The sequence below is a fragment of the Leptosomus discolor genome, chromosome 1 (genome assembly GCF_034619465.1).
Source record: "Leptosomus discolor isolate bLepDis1 chromosome 1, bLepDis1.hap2, whole genome shotgun sequence".
In the NCBI taxonomy this organism is placed as follows: Eukaryota; Metazoa; Chordata; class Aves; order Leptosomiformes; family Leptosomidae; genus Leptosomus; species Leptosomus discolor.
Window position 1 is genome coordinate 17,867,715 of NC_141391.1, and position 24,488 is coordinate 17,892,202.

Here is a 24,488-nt window from a genome sequence, read left to right on the forward strand (position 1 = left end):
TTTTGTTGTCTAAGACTAAAAAGCATGATTTAACACTTACCAGGATAAAGGTTTGTAGTGTGAGCGTTGCTTTAGCATTAAAGGTGTCCTTAGGCAATGGGAATTTGGGGTGAGATAGTACCTTCTGTTTGGGTAGTGACCTTGTTGAAATGAACGCTGCTCAAGACTCTTATTTTCAGGCTTCTTCTTTTGCCAGGATGTTTGTCCAGGTATGCCTGTACTTCTACTGCAAATGCTTGTGGCGCTGCCTGAAATTCGTGGTCAGGAAACTAACAGGTCAATGTGAATTGCAAAGGATCTGTTACAATACCAAACCTGGAGCTGCCAGAACTATGAAAATAGGTAACTGCAAAATATTTAGCTCTGCATGCTTTTGTACCTTTCTGCATGTGCTAAAAATAGTATGACTTCATTCTTACAAATAAATACATAAATAAGTTGTTAAATTAATCCTATATAAACTTAGCATGTCTGACATGATGCTTTCAAATACTGTTCTCTTACAGAGGCATCATTGAAAGGTTCAAAAAGTAAGGTGAGTGAAAGATCTCATCATTCACCTTTTGTCATGTCCTGTGCAGTTGGTTTGTTCAGTCTCTGCTCACCCCCAAAAAAATCACTTCAAGTTTTGATATGATTTTACATTAAAATCATCTTCTACTGAAGAGGGTCTTGTGTCTGCAATAGCAGGTGATCTTGCAAAGTCAGGGAGAGTGTCCTGTGCTCCAGGGACAGGCACACTGTGGCACGGATGGAATCGAGGGTGCAACAGACCACGGTAGAGATGACAAGGGTGATGTGTTTGTAATTTGGGATTTCTTGTCTTGATTCCTCATCCTGTCTTAGAATTTCTGTAATCTGCAGTCAGTCACTTCCAGACTTTACACCTCAGGGGTTTTTTATCTGGAAAGCAGGGATAAAAGAGGCTGAAGGCAGCAGTACCTAGATAGCCAAGACAACTTTGTTCTCTGCTTTCCTTTTAGATACATTAATGGAGAAGAGCCTCTGTCACTTTGTCATTTCACTGTAGCACTGGTTGTGCTAACCTAAAGTCTTCTCACAAAGCATTTTTGTATGTGTTAAATAGCATCATTCAGACGTGCTTTTCTCTTTGGCATGAGAATAAGTGATGTTGAAAAGCTTACCTCAGTATTAGCAAAACCAATGTCACATAGCTCATAGTTCAGCATAGCTTCCACATGTACTTCTAGCACAAACAGAAAGGCAGAAACTTATTTAAAAGTTTGCATTTAAGCACTTGTGTAGTTTTGAGACAAAACACCAGAAACGTCAACCTCTTAATTTTTTTCAAACCATGTTGATTTTTGAATACTGAACTTCCAGGGGCACCTCTACAGTGGAATGACATGCAAGAGAAAGGAAAAATGTTTTGCAGTGATACTGCAACGTGTTGAGAGAGGGGGTGTCAAATGAATGCTAGTAATGCCAGTGTAATTAGGCAGAAGGTCTGAAGCTGCTTCTTGATCAAAGGCCTCAGTGCAGATCATCTTCTCTGGCAGCTGCTACAGAAATGTGGTGATAGACTGACTGCAAGGGCAAGGCAACATGACTCAAGTTCTTATAGGGCTAGCACTCTGAAACTAGTCACTAGTGTTGAATAGACTGGAAAGGTGTGTGTATATATTGAGTTGTGTCTTCTGGGCTCTTAATCTAGAAGCTTTTGGGTATCAAATTTACCATTGTTAACTTCTATTGAATAATATCTTCCGTGAGAACTAATATGTGTTTAAAACCTCTTTTTAGCGGCTGCAAACGTCAGTAAGTGTTCATCCTGATGCTATTGAAAAAACTATAGACGACATCATGGAGCTGAAAAGGATTAATCCAGATATAAATCCACAGTAAGTTCGCGGTTTTCTTACAAAACAAATGGGAATTATTGATTTCTTCAGTGTCTAAATCCATAGAGAACTGGTTCTCCATAGCTATTGTGGAACACAGTTTGAAGATGAATTCCGTCTCTCAGCATAAAACTCCAACTTAAGCTTTGCTGTTGAAAAGCTGATGGAAAAATGAATTATCTTTTACGGTGACTGTAATAGGCAAGTCTTGAGTCTCTTTACTTAGCTGCTTCCTGAATCGTGCTGTCTTAGTATATTCTTGATGCATTGATTTATGGGGGTCGCTTCACCAGGGATAAAATAGCACCAAAGGCAGGTGGTCCTGGCAGGGACAGTGATGGCTTCTTAGCAAGGCTGGATGCGGTCTTTTGAGTAGGGAAGAAATCATCCTGTTGTAACTGATGTAAACAGTATACTGGTTTACATTTTAAAACTGCCTTTAATTATCCAAGCGCAAGTTTTAAAGATACAGCATAGCTGATATTCTTTTAATGCTGCAAGATGATGGTGGTAAGAGATTGACGACAAACTATTAAACTTACAAGTGCATATTTCAAGAGTACGTGATAACGCTTTTGTTGTTGCCTTACCTCTCAGCCCCTAGCTTAAGGCACAACATGGTCTAGGTTAGGAATTGGTGGGAGAAACGTTGAGGGTTGTATTATTCAGGTGATCAGTCTGAGGTTCGCTTGAAATTGATGTACATAAACCAAAATGGGCATCCACAAACTGATAGCTGCTTTTCTTTGAGTGGTCAGCAGCATCAACAGGTGAGGTGGTCCCACGGTCTTGCTGCAACAACAAAAACCAAAAGCTCAGTTAGAAAAATATATTTTTGTTCATTTGTTTTTGTCTCCTTACAGGAATGACCCCCCAGCCCTTACTCCCCAGTGAAAAGGACAGTAACTGGGTAGTGTTAAAATAAGAATTCATTGATCATAAGGGAAATAGAGTACACTAGGTGTCTCTCTAACTTGAGAGACAATGACCACTGTCCACCTGGATTTAAAAACATGGTGACCCAATCATTAAAGAAGGGAAGAATATAAAAGAAACAAAACAAAGAAAATACCTAATTCTCATAGATGAGAAGCCATATGAAGATCTTCTGGGAGTGGGCCCAGAGCTTTTCTAGGGGTGTCTCTTCACAGGACCTTGCCCACATGACCTTCAAAGGGAGGGTGATAAAAGAGCAGCTGCTTCAAGTGGATGGCAAGGCCTTGCTGAGAGGCTGCCCATCTGGTGAGGAAGAACTGCAGGATGTAAATGTGCACAGCTCAGAGCGTAGCCTGTGGGCATCATAGAATTATAGAATGGTTTGGGTTGGGAGGGACCTCAAAGATCATCTAGATTCCAACTCCCCTGCCGTGGCAGGGACACCTCCCAGTAGACCAGGTTGCTCAAAGCCCCATCCAGCCTGGCCTTGAACACTGCCAGGGAGGGGGCAGCCACAGCTTCTCTGGGCAACCTCTTCCAGTCTCACCATCCTCACAGTGAAGAATTTCTTCGTAATGTCTAACCTAAATCTCCCCTCTTTCAGTTTGAAACCATTACCCCTCGTCCTATTACTGCACTTCCTGGTAAAGAGTCCCTCCCCACCTTTCCTCTAGGCCCCCTACAGTAACTGCAGCATTAGCAATCAGGCTTGTTCAAGTACTCGCTTCTCAGTGTTGGACCCTTGGGTAACTGTGTGGAATAATTCCAAGAAAAAACAGATTTCATTAACATAGTGTTTTGTGTGACACAAAGATCATAATCTAGTTCTCATGGCATTGCCTTTGGTCTCTGAAGAAATGTTATCTTCCAGAAGAGAGAGAAAGCAGAGATGCAAATGATTTCTGCTTGCTTGATCAGGCTTCTGAACCCTAAGTTACATTTTGAGTGATTTGGTCCTAATATTTAAAAAAAAAAAAAAAAAAATCAATCAACCAAACGAATGTGAACTATTTTTTGTTTAATCCAGGTGGTATTCATATGCATAGCACAGAACAAATGCTTAATCGTTTTTCACTAGAACCCTTGCACTCAATGTTTTACAGGACAGAGTCTTTCGTCCCGCATCTCCCCTTATACTTCCCCCAGTTTGGTGAAATTTCTTTTCAAAACAGTGAGCAATGGAGGCCTGGGATGCGCCAGGTGGTGCCACATACGTAGAAACAAACCTTGACACTAAATCACTCCTTAAATTAATCCTAGTTCTTCTAAACTAAGCATCTGCACTGAAGTTTTACATGCAAGCCATTTATTTTATACTAAAGTTTTCTGGAGAAATTTCAGCAAAAGCAGGTCAGCTATTTCTTTAGAGAGGATTAAGGAAAATCCATTGGTTTGCCTACTCTTGGACATTAGAAAACCCCTGCGTTCAAGCTGTCTTGTTCAGTCTGGCCTTCCCTTGCATAGTAGAGACTTGAAATCTCCTGGGGTAAGGACAAGGGGACATGTGTCATACTATATGTGTTTCTGCGCATCTGTATGCAGTCATTTTTGTTAATGTAGCATCTTTGCAGAGCTGAACTAGCATCCAAGGGCTGTTTGCATTGAGCTGTTCTTGAAGGCTGTGGTCTGACATGACCTGAAGAGGAGGAGGCCCACAGTCATTTCCCTTTATCAATGCTTCTGACATAAGTGGGTGTATTTAGTGGTGGAAGCAAGTAGGTTGGATAACCAGGTGGTGACACATGCAGTCTAGACTAACTATGGAAGCAGTCACTAAATACTCCCAGTTTTGGACTCACCTCCATCTGGTAGAACTCCTGGAGCTGAGTGCAGTGGGGATGAAAGCCCAGGCAGATGGCTCATGTGCTCTGAGAGCTGCCACTGCCAGCACAGGGATGGCAGGGAGGAGGTGTGGGGTATCAGCAGCTCACTGGCATCCTCTGTTTGACAAGGAGAAGAGCAAAAGCTTAATGAAAAGGAGAATGGGGAAACTATTCCTAGGGGTGGGGAGGTGGGATTAACATTGCATGAAGCATTTGACTGATTTTAGATAAAGTGCAAATGTGGCTTCCTTTGTATATGTTGCACAACTTGGAACTTAAAAATGTATTTTTTGAAATATAAAATTGCTTTGCCACTGCCTGTGGTATTCTCTGAACTACTGTGAGGTTATAGAGTAGTTAAAAACATTATGGCTGTGGTTTAGTGATGCACTACAGCGATTCACATACAGTCTTGTCAGGCTTTTCAGCTTTCTTTGAAATGCAGACTTTCTGTAAAATTGTAGGATATAGCAAGTGAAGCATGTTTAAGGAAAAAAAAAAAACAAAAAACACCAAAAAGCAAAGGAAGGAAAACAGTGCATAGGTTTTTCTGGAAGGGTTATAGCCACAAATAGCATGAAATTGCAGCAAGAGAAATGGCCTAATGATGACATCTCTGATTCTGTAGATTAATCTCAAAAGATAAGCAGTGAAAATCCTTCTGCTCAGCAAATTTAACAGTATTATGGAATAAACAAAATGTTTCAGTATATCAAACAAGACAGATGAGGAACCTGTGCAGCTTAGCGTCAGTGCAGCCTGTTTCACAGAGGAATGATGGTATAGATTTAGTTGTGCCCTCCAAATTCATATTAGGCATTCATATAATTTCAGACATCATTAAAAATTAAAGGGTTCTTAGGAGCATGACAGTTCTGTACTGTATAACTTGTATTTAATATTATAAAATCTTAACCTAAAGCTGAGTAAACTGTTGTAATTTAAAGACTTGCAAGCCACATGTTTGTTGAGGTTTGGGGGGGCAGTTTGTTTCAGGTTGTGGGGTTGTTTTTTTGGTGGGTGTTTTGGTTTTTTGTTTGTGGGATTTTGTTAAATGATGCATCAGGAAATGTAAAAAGGAAACATAAAATTTGCATTATAATGAAAAGAGAACCATTATGGTGATTCTTAACATGAGACCCAAAAAAAAAGCTGCCTCGAGGCAGATCTTTGAATTATGTTAATTCAGGTTTTTCAGCTTCTCTATGCTAGCTTTTGTGGCATAGAAGCAAAATTAATATTTCTAGGTTTTTGCTGAGTTTCCTCTCCCCCTCACCCGTTTTTAAGTTCACAACTCTGGTCTCAGGGCATCGTTTGAGAAGCTGCCATTTGAATGAGTGGAAGAATTCAGTGATGTGCTTGTTGCAGGTGTTCAACACTACTGTGAATAGCTATAATGAGATTTCAATGAGAAAATTCACTGTTTTTAAAAAATCCCAAATTTGTCACCTGAGGAAGGCACTAAATAAGATTATGCATTTCACAAGGCCTTGTTTGATGTAATATTGATCTCTTGGAATTTCTCCCATTGTAGTTAGTGTTAGACTATCAATTCGTTGATGTAACATTACTCATGTGAATTAAATGGGTATGTATGCAGTAGTGCTGTTTCATGGCTCCGTACGATTGAGTTGGATTATGTTGCTCTCCCCCACCCCAGGTTGGGAGTATCTCTTCAGGCATGCCTGCTGCAGATTGTGGGGTACAGAAATCTGATTGCAGAGGTTGAAAAGCTGCGCAGAGAGCCATACGATTCGGAAAATCCAAAACATGAGGAAATGCTTCTGAAGGTAAGTACTTAGAGGGCATCCTTTATTCATGTCAGCTCCAAACAGCCTGGTTTATAAACCTCTTTAAAACATTGAGAAGTGTTGTCACCTTCCTCCATCATGTACCTGTTTTAAGCTAAGGCTATACAGCACACTAATCTGGTCTGGGTGTAACACCTGCCAAGGAAGCAGCTCACTCCCCGGTCAATGAATACATGTCCTTTGGCTAGACGATATCTAGGCACTGGATATTCAGCTCTTACTGTAGATAACAGCTTTGCAGTGTGAGCTCTGGAAGAACAGCCCTATGTCCTACTTCAATACACCTTTCTTCAGTATGAGAAGAGTATTTTTCTCTCTTAACCAGAATAAACTTTTTTTTTCTTCAACTTCTTCTATTTTTGTAAGTCATTGTCTGTGTATCCCAATGGCAAACCTCTAGCTTTCATTGTGTTGGATGGAAGGATGGGAGATGATGACTTACACATTTATATTTACCAAACATATTTTCAAATGAAAATAAAATGAAACCATTCTTTAGATAATACATGCAAAGTGATGAAAACCATACCAATTGGGTTTTATTTAATTCATGTTTTCAGGAAAGCCTTATACTGGAGCAGAAAATAAAAGTATTTTTTTAGGAAGACTATCTTGAAGCCATAAGCAGAGGGAGAGCTAGAGAGCTCTTACATTCGAAAGGAACTGAGGACAGAATAAAAGGAAATATGGTCTAATAGCCAGTCCCAGTATTTTTTCTGATCCTGTTTCTGACCATAGCTAGCACAAGATGCTTCAGCGAAATGGGAAGAAACACAGAATAGTGATAATGAGCTTATCTACGAGCAAAATGCCTTCTTAGAGAATTTTGAGAGGTCTTATAAAAACATACCAGCTGTTTGGTTTTGGTTTTGTTTTTTAAATTGCTTTAAACAAAAAATATTGAAAACTTAAAACACTACATGTGCTTCTGCCACTGTTAGAATTTGGCTGGGATTTTTCCAACACATGAAGATGAAGCTCTTTCCCACGCTCTACCTTGCAGTGTAATGCTTTACACAAGTTACAGTTGGGAATTCTGGAAATTTTTCCTTAGTTACTTGAGCTTCCAGGTACTTCCAAAACTCCCAGTAGGCATCTTATATAAGCACTTATGGATGCAAATAACTATTTCTGAAAAAATGCCTTAAATGGTCAAGGTGTTCCTGTAAGTGTCTGGAAAGCTGTCTTTAAGGTTGGCTTCTTGCTAGGAGGCGGGAGTTTCGCTAAGGAGGAGTCAAAATCCAGAGCTGCCCCTGAAGGAGTGCTCTAGCCACCAGGGAGGATGGGGCAGATGGACGACTCCCATTCAAGTCCTGCCCTGGTGTAGCCAAACGTGCAAATTTCTGGAGGTAGAGTGGGCTGTAACTAAAAGGGCACACAGATTTACCCAGTAAGGAAGCCTGTGTCTTCGAGGGGGGAGATCTAGGTGTCAGCTTACAATGTTCGTCCCTGAAAGCACCCAGTACCTGGCTGCAGGTTTAACGAGGGCTTTTGTCTCCAAGAAAGCGTTCCTAAATACAATGGTCATCTACACTGCCCAGAGAGCAAGAAGTTGGGTCTGTGGATGGGGTCACAGATGAGAAGATCCAAGAAGCTGGCTGTGGTCTCCTTACCAGCCACCCAGCCTGTGAGGGCAAGGTCCTAGTTCCTAGATGCGCCTGAGAATCATGTCAGCAATGATGTGTAGTCATGCAAGTGCTTTAAAAACATAACTGCAGGAGAATAAAAGCAGGATGGAAACTGAGCCTTTGTCTGAGGGGAGATAGTGCAGCTTACACTGTAAAATTCATAGTGTTGATGAAATCAGTTTCACCATCTGCCTCCAGTGTAACCTGTGTATTAGCACTTGTTTACAGTAGGTGTTTTGCTTTTGCAAATTCTCATGTCAAATGGAAATATGTCCAAGGGTTTCATTTGGTTCCCAACCCATGCTGAGGAAGAATAGGTCAGTTGGTTTTCATTCCTTCTAGGTATTCTGCTAAGTGATCTCTGTAATGGGTAATTCAGGTTCCTAATGTCTATCATTTATTCATGTTTACCAGGAGGGCACTTTATGAATGAGAGAAAGATTAACTTAATGTTATTGAACTAATGAAGAATACTGTATTTACTGTTGATGGATGAACAAGGTAGATAGCAAATATGATTTAAACAATGATGCTTTATGCAGTCATTACGAAGAGAAATCATTAAAGTTCTAACCTTCCTAATGCACTTCATTTTAAATGCAGTTACAATTGCTAAAATTAATACAGTTTCTGAATTTTTTATTTGGGAAATGTGCATACAGCTCTTTCCCTTGGGTAGGCTTTGTCTAAGTGCGTTTCTTGAGGCCCTACTTACCAGCTGTGGGTTTATGGAGAACACCTGATTTCTTAAACACTTTGGAAAGGGTCAGTTTGTGATATGACACATGAGGTGTGCAGAAACGTATGTGTTTGTCAGACATGTCAATTTAGGCTGCTTTTAGGTGCCTAGCAACGTGATATTTAGGCACTAAAGTCACTGGACCAGTGCAGCTAAGTGGATTTATTCCAGCTGAGGATCTGGCTTGTTAAATCACTTTGTCCTTTTCTTTTATGTGAGATCAATGAATGATTCACCCCTTAGTTAAATATGACGGTGGCACATGCTATTCTTGAATGGATTTTTCTTTTTATGTTCTCTGATTTGCTTTTCAGCACTGTGGTAGCCAAGTCAGCATTCTTGATTTATAACCCTTCCAGCGACTTGCAAACATGCTGGAGAAGAGATTGCTGCAGAGCCTCAGGGACCTGAGGGCTGATTGCCTGCTGCTCTGTCAGTGATTTACAACCAAATTCCAGCCCATTCATATGTCTCTGCTTATGGAGTCAGACACTAGTTTGATGCACAAAGCATGAACAAAACAAGTCCTTGTGCAAGACGTTACAGCAGCTGCCGATAAGGTCAGAAGGGCCTTGTAGGGCTGAAACCTCTGCAATACCTAAGAGTGGTTTGGGATTTCCCCCCCACCCTTCTCACCCCTGGGAATTTAATTTGATTTTATGTTCGGGTTGCTGGGAAAGCAACGCAGTGGTTTGGTTTAGCTTGGTTTAAAAGGAAGAAAAAGCCGTACTAACGTGTGGAAGTTTAATTATGTTTTACCTGTAATCTTCCTAGTTGTGGAAATGCTTGAAGCCCAGTTCACCACTGAAAGCTCGGATTTCAAAGCAGTGGTGTGAAATTGGTTTCCAAGGTGACGATCCTAAAACAGACTTTAGAGGGATGGGTCTCCTGGGCTTATATAACTTGGTGTAAGTATGTTCCTCTGTAGATGGGTTTATGTGTGTCTGAAATCATGAAAAGCAGCGCTACTTGGAGATTTTCAGCAAGTCTGTGGGAATAACTTATAAAAGTGTTAGGGATTTCATATAAAAACCTGAAAGAATTTATTTGGTACCCCAATTTTTTGAGGGTTTCTCTTGTTAAAGAAATTGACTTTAAGTATTCCTAATTCAACTCAGTAATACCATTTGCTAAGCCCTTTATTTAGTTTCTTTGTGACACAGTAAGCTAGCACTCTCTTCCCACAAGAAAGAAACTGTAAACTATATTTTCACCAATATCTGGATCTGCTTAAACAAAATGCCCTGGAAGTGGGTAGGTGGGAGGGTTCTGTTACTGCTCAGCTTTCTTGTTTGGGAATTTCATGCTGAAATTTTAGTCAAAACACTTGAAATGCAGCAACTGATGGCAGACTTCTGTAGTTGAACCACTTCTTCAATTTCTGTTGATACTCAAAATTAAGCAGTGAGTTTACATCACTTTTCCCTTCCACCTCACACACACCAGATGTTGGTACCATATCTGTGGTTGGTAATTTGGGAATTGATCAATGCATGTTATGTCCTCCAGCCCTTGTATCTACTGCAGGTAGTTACGTAACTTGGAAACGTTTGGTAAAATAACCTCTCCCTATGAGGGGAAAAAGAAATTTTTTTTTGCCTTTGCAGATTGAAGGGCATATATCATCCACTGTCCATATGTCGTTCTCTAGCAAAGCTCAGTTGAGGATCTGGACTCTGGCTTTGAACTTCCATTGGAGATGAATCTCTACCATGTATTTCATTTCTTAGTCTCCTGTGATGACTCTTATCTTGCTTAATGAATATGCCAGATCAAAAGGCCTGAACTGCTTTCTCTTGACCTCAGCAGCCAACATGCTTATTATGCTAATAAGCAACTGATTTTCTGTAGGGTGGGTAATGCACGTTCACTAAGCACTTGTAGGATTGCACTCATGATTTGAGGCTGCTTTTATCTTTCATTTTGCAGGTCTGAGTGGTAGCTTAATGAATTTAACATGTTTGATGATACTCATACTGCATAACACATGTAGTAACCTTTAAAAGGGTGTGTATGTTAGTGTGACTTAACATGCTTTTTTTGTTGAGTTTCTTTAACAATTCACCCTAAACATTTATATCTGCAGGTACTTTGCTGAATGGGACACTGAAATAGCTCAGCAAGTTCTCTGTGATTCTCTTCAGCCTAAGTACAGGTAATGCTTGAGACCAGAGAAAATAACTTGAGAGGGCACTGTGCTGGCTGTGTTTGGGGGAGGGCGCTGTTCGGGTTGTTTTCTTTTCTGGGGCATATGCTTGGGTATTGCCACATGCTATCTGTTTTCAAGTACTGCTCATGAAAACTGATCAAAAGGCAAACTTGTATACTGAATCTTAGAAATAGTTAAACTTAGTGTTAAATGTTTTCACTTATACTTCTAATTTCAAGTGATTTTGTATTTTTATTTACCTTTCTTTTAATTCTTTTGTCTTTTCATAATGAAGGGAAGTCACTAAGAAGGAACTAAGGTATTTTTTTTTCTTTTCTCTTAGTTTTATGAGACCCTACATGTAAATAAAGACCAAATCATAGTGCAACTTGGCGTGTTATAAACTGAAAGCATTTGTTGCAATGCATATCCATACATATGGATCCAAAGAGATCCATATTCCTTGCTCTAAATTTAACTCAAATGTAGCTGATGGTGCAACACTGGTACATCTGAGCATGCTTATATATAAAGAATGTCATCAACCTTGCTTGATGGAGTTAAAGCACTGTATTTTAGACCTATTTAGTACTAGGCTTAATGAACAAATTTTGTGTGACTTTTAACTGTAGGAAAAAAGGCTACGCAGTGCCACTATGGTCACAACAGCTGTGACTGACTTCATAATCAAGAGTAGTCTAGGCCAAGGACTTGTTGGCACAACTGAAGACCCCTTTATTTGTAGTCACATATTCTGTCTACCTTGACTAATGATGGGTCTGATCTGGCTAGTCCATTGTCCTGACTGTTGAGAGATCAGGTACATTCAAGTGGCAGAAATTTTGTGTTGTGAATGATTTGCCCATAAGGAGATTTATTTCATAATTGTTTCCAGGGGAGATGCCTCTTAGCCAGTTACATAGTAATCAGTTGCCTTAAAAGACATTTTTCTTCTGCCAGTAAGGTAGGATATCCATATAGCAGGTCCACAATTGAATCCTGTGAAGCTTTTGATCTCTTCAGTATTCCGTGATTGAGTTCCCAGTGGTAATTCTGTGACAAAAAGCACTTGGAAGATGCGAACACATTAGTGTTCTTCGTTTACACATTTGATTACAGAGGATCATCTTGGAGTGCTGTGTGACCATGTGCAATTTCCATTCCTTGAAAGAGCATTTGGTAGAAGATAGATGCTGCTGGTGGTACCTGTGGTGCTCTTCCTGGTGTGACTGCTTATCAGCTGTGCTCATTTCTGATGTGAACGTGATCAATGTACTCTCTGTTTCTGTTGAATGGTATCGCTTGTCCACATCCTTCATGTGCCACTTTATTATTCATGTTTGCTTGGGGTTTTTTAACTGATGCTATGCCACAGCCTGCAAAGATGGTTAAGATTTTAGAGAATGAATGAAGACTGATGTACTTCTGTACGCTAAGCCATTTAGGAGGTGAAGTTTTGTCTTCACACGTGCCACCTGGTAACACTCAAGTCAGGATGGGTATGAACCTATTAGCATCTTAAATGATTAATGGCAACAATTTTTAAATACTGTATTTACATGAAACTCAGAGGATTTTTTTTTTTTTTAGTGTAATATTGGCTTACTGTCGTTCAAGTATAGTCCAAGAACAATACTTTCACACATAGCTGTGTATGATTTGGGATCTAAAACTTGCAAACTCTTATCTGCCTTACCAAGGCAAAACTCCTGCAGGCATATCTAAGTTATAGCCCACTGGTTAGGGTTGGTTCTGTGCCTGCTTTTAGCTGTTGATAAATGCAGGCAATGATTCCTGCTAAACTTGCTCCATTTGATTAGATTAAAGCCTGGTTAGTGGGATGTCGGCTGACTGGTTGCATCACGCAGCTCTTTTAAATGAAAATGCTGTTGAACAGCAGAAATCAGGTCTAAAATCAGTCTGTTCCCTGACTAATTTTGTTTTAAGGGAGGGAATTGTGTCCTTAAAAAACTATGCATTATTGTGCCAAATAATAGGAAATACTGTTCCTTATTTTTGGCTGTTGAGAGATTTCTAATTTGCTTGGACAGACGAGTATTTTTCATGTTTGCTGCCTCAGGTGAATCATGCCTCCAGTGATGAGTGTCGTGTATATCTTTGAAAGCACAAAAGGCTAAAATCATCTTTGATTAGTTAAAAGAAATGTAATATTTTCAACTATCTGTATAGCTCACACTTAACTGAAATGGGTCATCTTTGTGGTCAATATAGAAAATAACTGGCTTTTTCTGAGAGCATGGAGTAGGTGCATACTTTGTAATGATGAGACAAGTTTATCAGCAATCCTATAAAGCCAGTTATCTGTTTCAAGTCTTTTTATACCAATCCATTCAGTCAGAAGCAGAGTTAAATGTGATGAGCCATATCAATGGAGGTAAAATACCACGTTCAGTCAATGTTATAATATCAAAGCAATTGAAAGAAAATATTTGTCAGTTAGTAATACATGGCAATATCTGGTTTTTAATTTTTTTTTTTTTTTTTTTTCCCCTCAGCCAATTCAGCAAAGCCGAGTGGGAGAAGAAAAAGTTTGATAAAGCAATCGGGTATGTTTAAAAATCTTTTAAAGTTGCCACAAACACAATAGTTAACAATGATGCTGTGTATTTGAGGGGAAAAAGGTGTTTCCTGATTACTTTTTAAAGGAAATTTCAATGTACACACTAACATGTATTGTCTTAACCACACTCTGATTTTGATCAAAAATTACAGGAAAACCAGTTTGAAGAATTAGGAAAAATAATCCAAAACTGTTGTAGCAAGGAGAAGCTTTCTCTATATGCTGTGAATAGTGCAGTGATGAATATCCTGTTAATTCTTCTTAACCCATAATGTGGTCAAGTCTCACTTCTTACTGTCAGAGACAGGTTCTGATCTGCTTTCAGGAAAGTATAATAGGGAAGAAATAGTAGTGAGGTTTTTTTCTCCTTAAGTACAGGGTTTGGTATAGCTGCGTCATGAGTATGGAACTGGATGTTCCTTCTGAGTGTATCTGAAAATCTGTAATACAACATTTTAATGCCCACCTTTCATTTTTCTGTGAAACCTGCCATGAGGCCTCACATTGCAGATAACTTCTGGACTTTCATATATTGGGTTTTTTCTCCTGAAATATATCAAAGGTTAAAACCCAGGAAAATATTTTTATTTGCTTGATAGAGGTAATTGAAAAAGTACCCAGCATAGTCTACAGAAGATAGCTGCGTTTAGAAAAGAAAAGGAAAAAATCTCTGAATAACTAAACAAGTTTGCTTTTATCACGAAATGTGTCTCTCAGTATGAGACATTGTACGTTTTCCTGGGAAATAGTCACTGCCAGAAATATCAAGTTCTTCATGCAACAGGCTCACAAACTAAGAAATAACTTCCAATTTCAGAGTTCTGTTATGCCCAAATCATTGTTGATATCTCTTACCAGGACAGGAGTTTGCTTCATGAGTCTAATTATCTTGTTTCCAGCCTGCTCTGATTTAGGTTTTTGCCTGTTTTCTGGCCTGTGTATCTTACCTCCAATTTCTTCCTAACAGAGACCTGACTCTGCTGGATCTCTTTTTCAGGCTTTTTAGCTGTATGAATATCTTTATAGGACTGATTGTTGAAATTTGATGTTCCCAACTGTGGGTAATGAATTCTAGTGGGGCAGATGGGTTGAAATAGTAAATGTTGTGTCACCCTGCAGACACAGCCACCACGTGGAGTGCTTGCCCTGTGTCAGAGGCGAGTGCAGGAGCCTAGGGAGGCCTGGGCTTGTTTTGTTCCATAGGAATGAATCTATGCTGCTCCACTGAAAACACTGGCACAGTGTTGAAACTCCTGTTTTCACTGTGACCATATGTTTCACAAGGGAAACACTGCCATTAGAGCGTACAAAGCAGGCAGGATAAACATTCTTCTTGTTTGCACCCCCCACCTTGGAAGCTCACAAAGGAGAGCATTAATACACCTCAGTAGCACACAGAATCTGCAGTGTCAGTGTCATCAGTGTTTCTTTATAGCATGTTGAAAAAAGACAAACTTTCCACAAATGTTGCTGTTGCTTTTTCTTACAGCTATTCTTTTGCTATCGTGGGCATTAACATAACAGACCTCGCATACAACCTGCTTGTGAGTGGAGCTCTGAAGACCCATTTCTACAATGTTGCTCCAGAAGCACCAACACTAACTCACTTTCAGCAGACATTCTGTAAGTGGTGAGGGGTTGGGAAATACATAATTTGTACTCCTGCTAACACTTTTGTACTACCCATACTTTAAAAAAAAAAAAAAAAAACACCAAAAAAAAAAGACTGACACAGCACAGACACTATCATGTTTGTCTTGCTCTCCTGTGTTTAGGGTGTTTGGATTAAGTTCTTAGTTGTGATGGATGCCACTACCAAACCAAGGGGTAAAACAAAACAAAAACACCCAGAAAAAAACACAAACAAACAAACAAACAAAAAACACAAAAAACCCCACCAAGTGCCTGAACAAGTGACCTTCTGATCTTCTTACACTGGTTTTAAATAATAATAATAATAATAAAGTACTTTAAAGAGCTTCTGGAGATTCGTTCCCCATAAATCCAACTGTCTTAAGATTATTTACATCTACATTCAAGTGTTACCCTCCACCCTTCAATAGAGTCCCCCTTCAAAATAATATTTTCCCACCTCTTTCCCCTGTATATGAGCATCCCTTCTACAGCACAGACCTGCTGTACATCCTTGCACAGTGGGAGCAACACTTCTAGTATTTTTCAATGTATAGGCAAGAAACTGATAACAAGAAGTCAAGTTGCACTATTTTCTACGGTTATGACAATTGCAAAGGTTTTGTTTGGGGTTTTTTTATAAGTTTGGCTATTTAGATAACAGATCTTTTGTTTTGCAGCTGTAATATTTTCTTATTACTTAACTGGATAAATGGCAAATATTAGTGTCCTGTGCATTTCTTTCATTTAATTGTACAGGCTTTTCAGAACAAGGGTGCTACTTAATAAGACTCATTCACCCAAAATCTATGTGGGCAGATGTCATGCTGTAGCAGGGCTCTCCCTCTTGCAATGGTTTCTGGGATGCTGCCTTAGATAGGCTGGCTGGTAGAAACTCTGGGCAGTTTAGATGCTAGGCTTTTGTCTTTGGTGGTGGTTGGCTTGTTAAATAAAAAAAGACAGATGAGGATCTACCTAAACATCCACTTACGCATCTTCAGCTCCTCTTTTCATTGGAAGCATTATTCTGTCTTTTCACCACATTCCTGACGTGCCTATGGCGTTGTGAACGGTTGTGTCCAGTATGATTGGTTTGGCTCCCATACCTCACAATCGCTAGTCCTTGTTCTCGTGGGGCACTTCAACTTACCAGATGTCTGCTGGAAATACAATACAGCAGAGAGGAAACAGTCCAGGAGGCTCCTGACACAGCTGGTGAGGGAGCTAACTAGGGAAGGCACCCCACTGGACCTGTTGTTTGTGAGCAGAGAAGAACTTGTGGGTGATGTGGTGGTTTTGGGCATAGTCATCATGAGATGATAGGTTTTGATTCTCATAAAAGTACAGGAGGGGGGTTCAGCATAACTGCTATGCCCTCTCCAGAGGGCAGACTTTGGCCTGTTTAAGAGCCTGTTGATAGAGTCGCTTGGGAGGAAGTCCTGAAGGGCAAAGGAGTCTAGGAAGGCTGCACATTCTGAAAGGAAATCTTGAAGGCGCAGGAGCAGGCTGTCCCCATGTGCAGAAAGACAAGCCGGCGGGGAAGACCACCAGCCTGGCTGAACAGAGAGCTTTGTCTGGAACTCTGGGGAAAAAACTCAGAGTTTATGACCTTTGGAAGAAGGGGCAGGCAGCTCAGGAGGACTACAGGGATGTCATGAGGTCATGCAGGGAGAAAATGAGAAGGGCCAAAGCCCAACTAGAGCTTAATCTGGCTACTGCCGTAAAAGACAATAACAAATGGTTCTATAAGTACATCAGCAACAAAAGAAAGGCTAAGGAGAGTCTCCATCTTTTATTGGATGTGGGGGGAAACATAGTGACCAAGGATGAGGAAGAGGCCGAGTTACTTAATGCCTTCTTTGCCTCAGTCTTTAATAGTAAGACCAGTTGTTCTCTGGGTACCCAGCCCCCTGAGCTGGAAGACAGGGACAGGGAGTGGAAAGAAGCCTCGGTAATCCAAAGGGAAATAGTTAGTGACCTGCTGTACCATTTAGACACGGACAAGTCTATGGAGCCAGATGTGATCCACCCAAGGGTATTGAGGGAGCTGGCAGAAGTGCTCACTAAGCCACTTTCCATCATGTACCAGCAGTCCTGGCTAACCAGGGAGGTCCCAGTTGACTGGAGGTTAGCAAATGTGACACCCATCCAAGAAGGGCCAGAAGAGGATCCGGGGAGCTACAGGCCTGTTAGGCTGACCTTGGTGCCGGGGAATATTATGGAGCAGATCATCTTAAGTGCCATCACACAACACGTAGAGGACAACCAGGTGATCAGGCCCAGTCAGCATGGGTTTATGAAAGGCAGGTCCTGCTTCAGTAGCCTATTCTCCTTCTATGACAAGGTGACCCACTTAGGGAATGAGGGAAAGGCTGTGGTTGTTGCCTACCTGGACTTCAGTAAAGACTTTGACACGGTTTCCCACAGCATTCTCGTGGAGAAACCTGGCCACTTATGGCTTGGATGGACATACACTTCGCTGGGTAAAAAACTATCTGGATGGTTGGGCCCAAAGAGTTTTGGTGAATGGAGTTAAATCCAGCTTGTGGCCAGTCACAAGTGGTGTCCCCCAGGGCTCAGTATTGGGGCCAGTTCTGTTTAATGTCTTTATCAATGATCTGGATGAGAGGATTGAGTTCACCCTCAGTAAGTTTGCCAATTACACCAAGTTGGGCAGGAGTGTTGATCTGCTGGAGGATAGGAAGGCTCTGCAGAGGGATCTGGACAGGCTGGATCGATGGGCTGAGGCCAATTGTATGAGAGTCAACGAGGCCAAGGGCCGGGTCCTGCACTTGGGTCACAACAACCCCAGGCAGCGTTACAGGCTTGGGGAGGAGTGGCTGGAAAGCTGCCTGGCAGAAAAGGACCTGGGGGTGCTGGTTGACAGCCGGCTGAACATGAGCCGGCAGTGTGCCCAGGTGGCCAAGAAGGCCAACAGCATCGTGGCCTGTATCAGCAATAGTGTGGCCAGCAGGAGTAGGGAGGTGATCGTGCCCCTGTACTTGGCACTGGTGAGGCTGCACCTCGAATACCGTGTGCAGTTTTGGGCCCCTCACTGAAAGAAAGACCTTGAGGTGCTGGAGAGTGTCCAGAGAAGGGCAATGAAGCTGGTGAAGGGTCTGGAGAACAGGTCTGATGAGGAGCGGCTGAGGGAACTGGGGTTGTTTAGCCTGGAGAAGAGGAGGCTGAGGGGAGACCTTAGTGCTCTCTACAACCACATGAAAGGAGGTGGTAGTGAAGTGGGGGTCGATCTCTTCTCCCAAGCAACAAGTGATAGGACAAGAGGAAATGGCCTCAAGTTGTGCCAGGGGAGGTTTATATTGGATATTACGGAAAACTTCTTCACTGAAAGGGTTGTCAAGCATTGGAACAGGCTGCCCAGGGAAGTGGTGGAGTCACCATCCCTGGAGGTATTTGCAAGATGTGTAGATGTGGCACTTAAGAACACGGTTTAGTGGTGGACTTGGCAGTGTTAGGTTAACAGCTGGACTCAATGATCTTAAAGGTCTTTTCCAACCTAAACAATTCTATGATTCAAAATCCTATTCTTGATTCTGGTTTCTTGTTCCATCTAAAATCCCCCACTGCTGAATTTTGGGGAGGAAGAGGCATGTTTTAGTACCTTTCCAGTGTCTTGCTGCCACTGCCAAAGTCTTGGCTGCAGGAGGGACTTCTGCTGGCTAACCCTGGGACTGTGCCACAGGACCAGTGTGTGTGCTGACCCACATGGCCAGTCCAGCATGACAACACTGGAGGGAGAGCTGATTTTTGACAGCTCTTCCTCTATAGCCCGTGCATGTATGAGTTACAAAGCAGGATAAAACTTGCACGGATCTCTGGGCCAGTAAAGGTGGTGAATGTTCCTACACACTCTGCCTCCCGTCCTAGGAAAAACCTGGGGTTATCAAATGGACTTTATTGTAGAGAAAGCTTCAACAAACTTTCCTGGAGCAAAGGGCAATTCATCCAGAGATTATCTGTTTGAATCTGATAAATACCTGCTCTTATGGTCTTGCACTTTCTCTGCTCTCCCTACCACAGTCATCCTAGGTTTCCTTCAAATTTCCTTCAAACCCAGATACCATTAGGCTGCATGAAATGCCTACAGGTTGTCTAACTGAACTGGAAAGTCAAATTTCCACTGCCCAGCCAGCAGCCTTGCTGGTAGAGGAACACAATAGTTGTACTGCATGGACCTCCTAAATGCTGATCCACCACATCTGTACCCTTCTGCTCCTTCTGGCTGGGGAGACACCCAGGAAGCTGAGAATTGCATTTGGCCCACTGCTCTCAGGCTCTGTTGCCTTCTCTGACTGTACAAGCAATGCATGAAACTGCATTGCTCAATGGCATGCTCAGTAGCATGTTCAACAAGTCACTGCTGAAGTACAGAAAGTACCTCTCGGAAATCTAGATTTTGGGGGTGAAGGTCTAACAATGTTTTACATTTTATATAGAGATTTTTTTTAAAAAGGGGTTTTACTGAGTTTTCTTTGAAAGTAACTTTTCTTGGAATGAAACAGCCTATGCCTGTTGGAAGAGATTTGAAGATGTACTTAAAGTACCTCTTAAATTAAGTTTCTCAGATTGATGATGCGGAAAAAAAATATGACTGTGCAAACATACCTTGAAATTTTATGTTAGAAATGTGTGTGTTGTCGTACAATAGAAATAAATGGATAAAAGCAATTAAGCCTTTTTTACAAGTGCCCTCACTTTCTGGAATACAGAAAGCTTACTTGCACATTTTGCTGTGTTGGGAGGAAAGATTGTTCTTATTCAATGGTTCATCTGCTGTGGAAGTTGGGATCAAGAGATTGAGTCCAGTTCATTGAAGTCCTAATGCTGGATGTAACATTTTTCCTGTCAGTGAAGCTGGTTGAGTCCAAGAACAGCTCAGAACTGAGAGGGTAAAGGCCTGTATATCAAACCCAGTTTACAATCAAGTTTCTTCCTATAACAGGGATGTCTTACCAAAGCTAGTGGTTCTGTGTGTCACTTTGTCATCCATCTTTCCAGGGTCATAGGCATAAGTGTTAAACAGCACTTCCAGCAAGGTCATGCACACACAAGGTAAAATTGTGCATGAGGAGGGAGTACTAATACAGAAAAGACGTGATGGTAACTGTTATGCTACCTACAAGTAGGCTCTCTTTTAGTGGAAAATAAGCAGTATTGCCATGAGGAAATATCTGTGAGGCAGAACTTGAAATAAATAAAAGGCTGGTGGAGCAGCATCAGCAGCATCTTCCCCTGCTTTTATACTGGTTAGGTTAATGTTTTAGTTCATGTACCTGTATGTTAAGACAACTGGTGACTATTTGTATTTATTGTGAGAAGTTCGGCTGATGTGTAATATTCAGCAAATTTTGGGCTTGTCCAAAATGAATTTAGTCTTGTCCCTGCATAGTGTTGTGAGGTGTCAGGCCTCAGTGACCAGGATTCTCTGTGTAAAACGTAGTTGTTAATTGCAGGTTTCTTTCTAATTTTGTATGTGATCTTTACAATGCTGTATTTATCGCTTCTTCTCCTTTTTTATTATTTTGTAGGCTACTTAATGCATGAATTCCACAAATTCTGGATTGAAGAGGATCCACTGGACATAATGGAGTTCAATCGTGTCAGAGAGAAATTTCACAAGCGAATCTTGAAACAGCTCCAGAACCCAGAGATGGCTTTGTGCCCTCATTTTGCTGCATCAGAAAGTTTAATCAATATGTAGTTACCCACTCAATTTTATTTGGGAACACTGTCTCACTCCTGTGTTAGATCACTGTTTAGACCATCGCTAGCATACTGAATGACCATGGAGATTGTACGCATGTTTTCGGTGCAGTATTCATTTATTTTTGTCAGGCATACTAGATCTCCTTATGCTTCTCTTGCTGGGGACTTCTCATTTTAAATGGCTGCTCATATTGCCCCATTATGCAGTGTTACATTCTGAATTGATGTCCAGGTATCAGAGTTTTTCTATTTTTTTAGACTTTCCTCATAATTCAGCATTGACAATTGAATTGTATTTATCTAGCTGTGTTTTTGTATATGTGGAATAAGTAGCTGGATCTTGTATCGTGAAAGCTTTTTAACTTCTTGGTATGTTTTAAGATAACTACTGGCATTTCAAGCAGAATATATGTTTGGACCTTGTCTAGAAGATAATGTGCATAATTTAATCTGATGCAGGCAAATACATTACAGTCCAATTTTCTCCATGCAGCCATTATATGCTTAATGCAGAATTAATGAGGCTTATGAGATACAAGTTGCAGTGAGATGAGTTTATGCAGAATTACAGTCAGACTCCACAGCTGCATGAATACCAAATGGTCTGGTGATGCTAATACATTCACAGTGAACTGCGAACACACTCACTGGTTACTGGCAGGGGCCAAAAATTATGTCATCAGGCTGTTGTCACCAACACCACCATGCTGAAGCATGGTCTAAATTCCTGCACATTCCTTTGAATATACAGGGGTTGGTATTTTGTGTCACATTTTGGAAGGCAACGTGATTTGGTCACATTGTGCTTAATGAATTCAGGGGAGCAAAAATCTATATATTTTTTTTTTGACTACTGAAAATGTTGCTTTGGTTGTCAATTCAATTCTGAAGAACGGGAAGAAATAATTGGTTAGAAAGTTTAGAGCAAAACCACTTGAGTTTCCCAGACTACTTATAAAACAAATTAAAAATGGCAAACTGCCTTTTTTCTAAAAACATAGATGAGTAAAAGTTTCTGACACTAAGATTGTGTAGTATATTGAACAGCATCTACCATGGCATTTCATACCCATGGTATTTTTTACCTTCTGAGCACTCAATTTTAGTATTATACGTTTGTGTAAATCACTTGCATATGGAGATTACATTGAGTAGTGTCCAACTACTTGTGAATTATATGAATAAATTATGTCATTCTAAACTGAAGCACTGTGGGTTTTATTTTTGAGGTACGCAGTAATACACATGACAGCTATTTTACTTTAATGGATCAAGTGAAAGGGAATGTAACAGCTTTGTGGTATTTCCCTAGTCTGAAGGGTAATCTGAATTTCCTTGGATCAGGCTTTTTTATACCATTTCTAATTACCGTTTGGGCCATCACTTTATAAGTAAAAAATAAAGCAATGGGAGTGGTTAAAGTTCTTGGGGAAACTCCTTTTTGGATTTAAGCCCTCTCATTGTTTTGCTAAAATGTAAGAGGGGATCAGAACTCCTCTCCAGGGCTGGAAACGTGCACTCATTGCCGAGTTAATCAGCAAGACTCTATGGGTATTGTGATAATTAGTCTTCTCCTATTAATTAGGAAATACAGAACTAGAATATTAACTAATGCATATTTTGCATGAAAATCTAAGAAATAAAAACTATGCATGTTTAACTTACTACCACTGATTTTTGGAAAGTGGTTATTTATAATCATTAGGTACCAAGGACTTCTTTGTGCTGCTTTTGAAACTTCTAAAATAAGTTTCTAGCAACAGTTTTTTCATTGTTTCAAATCTTAGACTCTTGCTTTCTTTCCCTGCCTCACTCTGACTTAAATACCTTCTGCAATTTGTTAGGCTACGCTGGTTTATTTTTAATACTCTGCACTGGAGTTCACGGATTTGGAGGGGAGGGAGGCATGAAGGACCCTGCTACCTTCTTACAAGTGTGATCCTTTCAGTTGCTATGCCTTGTCTCAAGGTGTCAACTTCAAATAAAATCAGAAAATGTCATCTGGCTCTGTGTCAGATTGTGTCACTATAATCTAGCTGCTTTGGGTGATTGTTTTTCCTGTCTTGCAGGGAGATGGATTTCCTGAAGCTAAGTGTGAAATTCCTCCTCCTGTGGAGCCCCTGCATGCTGGTGCCTACAGTTCTTACCATCCCACCCACTCATGCTTCAGCTTTGGCCTGTGACATCCTTGCTCTCAAAATCCTTGTCAAACCTGGGGCACAGAATGTCCCTGGTCACTGCCAAACTGGCTGTGCGCTGCTGAGGGAGGATGTCTGTCCGACACTGCCTTCCCTCCTCCCAAGGAATGGCCTCTTACCATGATGCAAACCTAAATTTTTCTTGAAAAAATGAGAATTTACACTCTCACTGATACACCTCCAAACTGAGGAGCTGGGTGCTGCTTTCCCTGGGGAAAAGAAAATGAAAGAAACAGGAAAAAAAAAGAAGTATAAAAAGTTGTTTCAAGAAAGTAGAATCAGTATTTATACTCATCTGGCTTCATTAAGAGTAGAGGGGATTTAGGTTGGATCTTTTGAAAAACTTTCCACAGCCCTGTGGTTGCTGCACTTCACCTGGCATCTCCTCTCCCAGAGGCTCCCATGATGCTGGCCGGATGCCTGCTGCAGGCAAGACATTGTCCCTGACCATGCGTGGCGCAGGCAGCGTGGGCAGCAAGTGCTGCCTGCCCAGCCTGTAAAGCTCTTTGGCACCTTTCTTTTTTAACAGGTATTTTTCTCAGGCAAATAATTCACGTTGGCAGCACTGTGCAACCCAGGTGTTTTAAAAAGGCACAGCCATCTTGTAAGCCCAAGCTGCTACTTCACTTCATGAAATACAAGATAGCGTAATGGTGCTGTGCAAAATATGTCTGGCTTTAGGCAGGCAGATGAAAACATAATTGATTAAAACATGGTGTTGACAGGTTGTATGTGATTTAAAATGCAGAAATGTTTACCTCGATCTGCTTAAAGCCAGAAAAAAAGGGTCACGCAGTGTTGTGGTTCTTTGACTCTGTATGTGAAATTATAGAAGGGTGGCCTGTATTTCTCTACATTACAGATTCAGCCACTTCCCATCACCCAACACTTCCTTATCCTCCCTAATGTGAATTCGAATTGTTGCCGGGGCTCCTTCAACAACGCAGGTGAGCACTGGTTTGTCTTCAGCAACTGCCAGCAGCTGTGGAGCTGGGGCTGTGAGCCTCGGCAGGATCTGCGCCTGGGGTTTTCATTGCAGCCGGGAGGAGGACGAGTGCTGTTCTGGTTTCCCGTCACTTTTTGGCTTGTAGCTATTTTCTTCCTTTGGGGAAAGGAAAATTATTTTTGCTGAAGTTCTTACCGTCACTTTCAGAAGGTACTTTTTCAAATGCTGGTGCTAGTGGTATTTCTATGTACTATTTTTAAAAGCAAAGTCCATCTTATCTATGCAGTTTGTCTTGGAGAATTGTATCTCCTGGCTGTTTCCCAGAGCAGCACTGAAGCTGGACTGGAAAATTTCCTGTCATGTAGAGGGTAAAAGGTATTAATCCATTGTCCTCGTTAATGGAAGAGCAATCTTTAAAAGCACCTGTACCTGCTGTGTGGTCTGTGCTGTGTGCCC

The 24,488-nt window shown here is 41.0% G+C and overlaps 1 protein-coding gene across 1 annotated transcript; it reads left to right on the plus strand.

Moving 5' to 3' along the window:
• The first annotated feature begins 197 nt into the window (after positions 1 to 197).
• On the plus strand, positions 198 to 20,883 carry ELMOD1 (ELMO domain containing 1). The gene is made up of 10 exons (XM_009947385.2): positions 198 to 342; positions 507 to 535; positions 1,765 to 1,862; positions 6,282 to 6,411; positions 9,574 to 9,707; positions 10,886 to 10,954; positions 11,244 to 11,267; positions 13,465 to 13,515; positions 15,019 to 15,152; positions 20,711 to 20,883. The coding sequence occupies exons 1-10, from the start codon at positions 198 to 200 to the stop codon at positions 20,881 to 20,883; spliced, it is 987 nt and encodes a 328-aa protein (XP_009945687.1).
• Positions 20,884 to 24,488: the final 3,605 nt, after the last annotated feature.

Coding starts and splice junctions, on each gene's coding strand:
- ELMOD1 (XM_009947385.2), top strand. CDS start 198: ATGTTTGTCCAGGTATGCCTGTACTTCTACTGCAAATGCTTGTGGCGC. Junction 1,863..6,281: donor AATCCAGATATAAATCCACA/GTAAGTTCGCGG, acceptor CCCCCACCCCAG/GTTGGGAGTATCTCTTCAGG. Junction 13,516..15,018: donor AAGTTTGATAAAGCAATCGG/GTATGTTTAAAA, acceptor TTTTTCTTACAG/CTATTCTTTTGCTATCGTGG.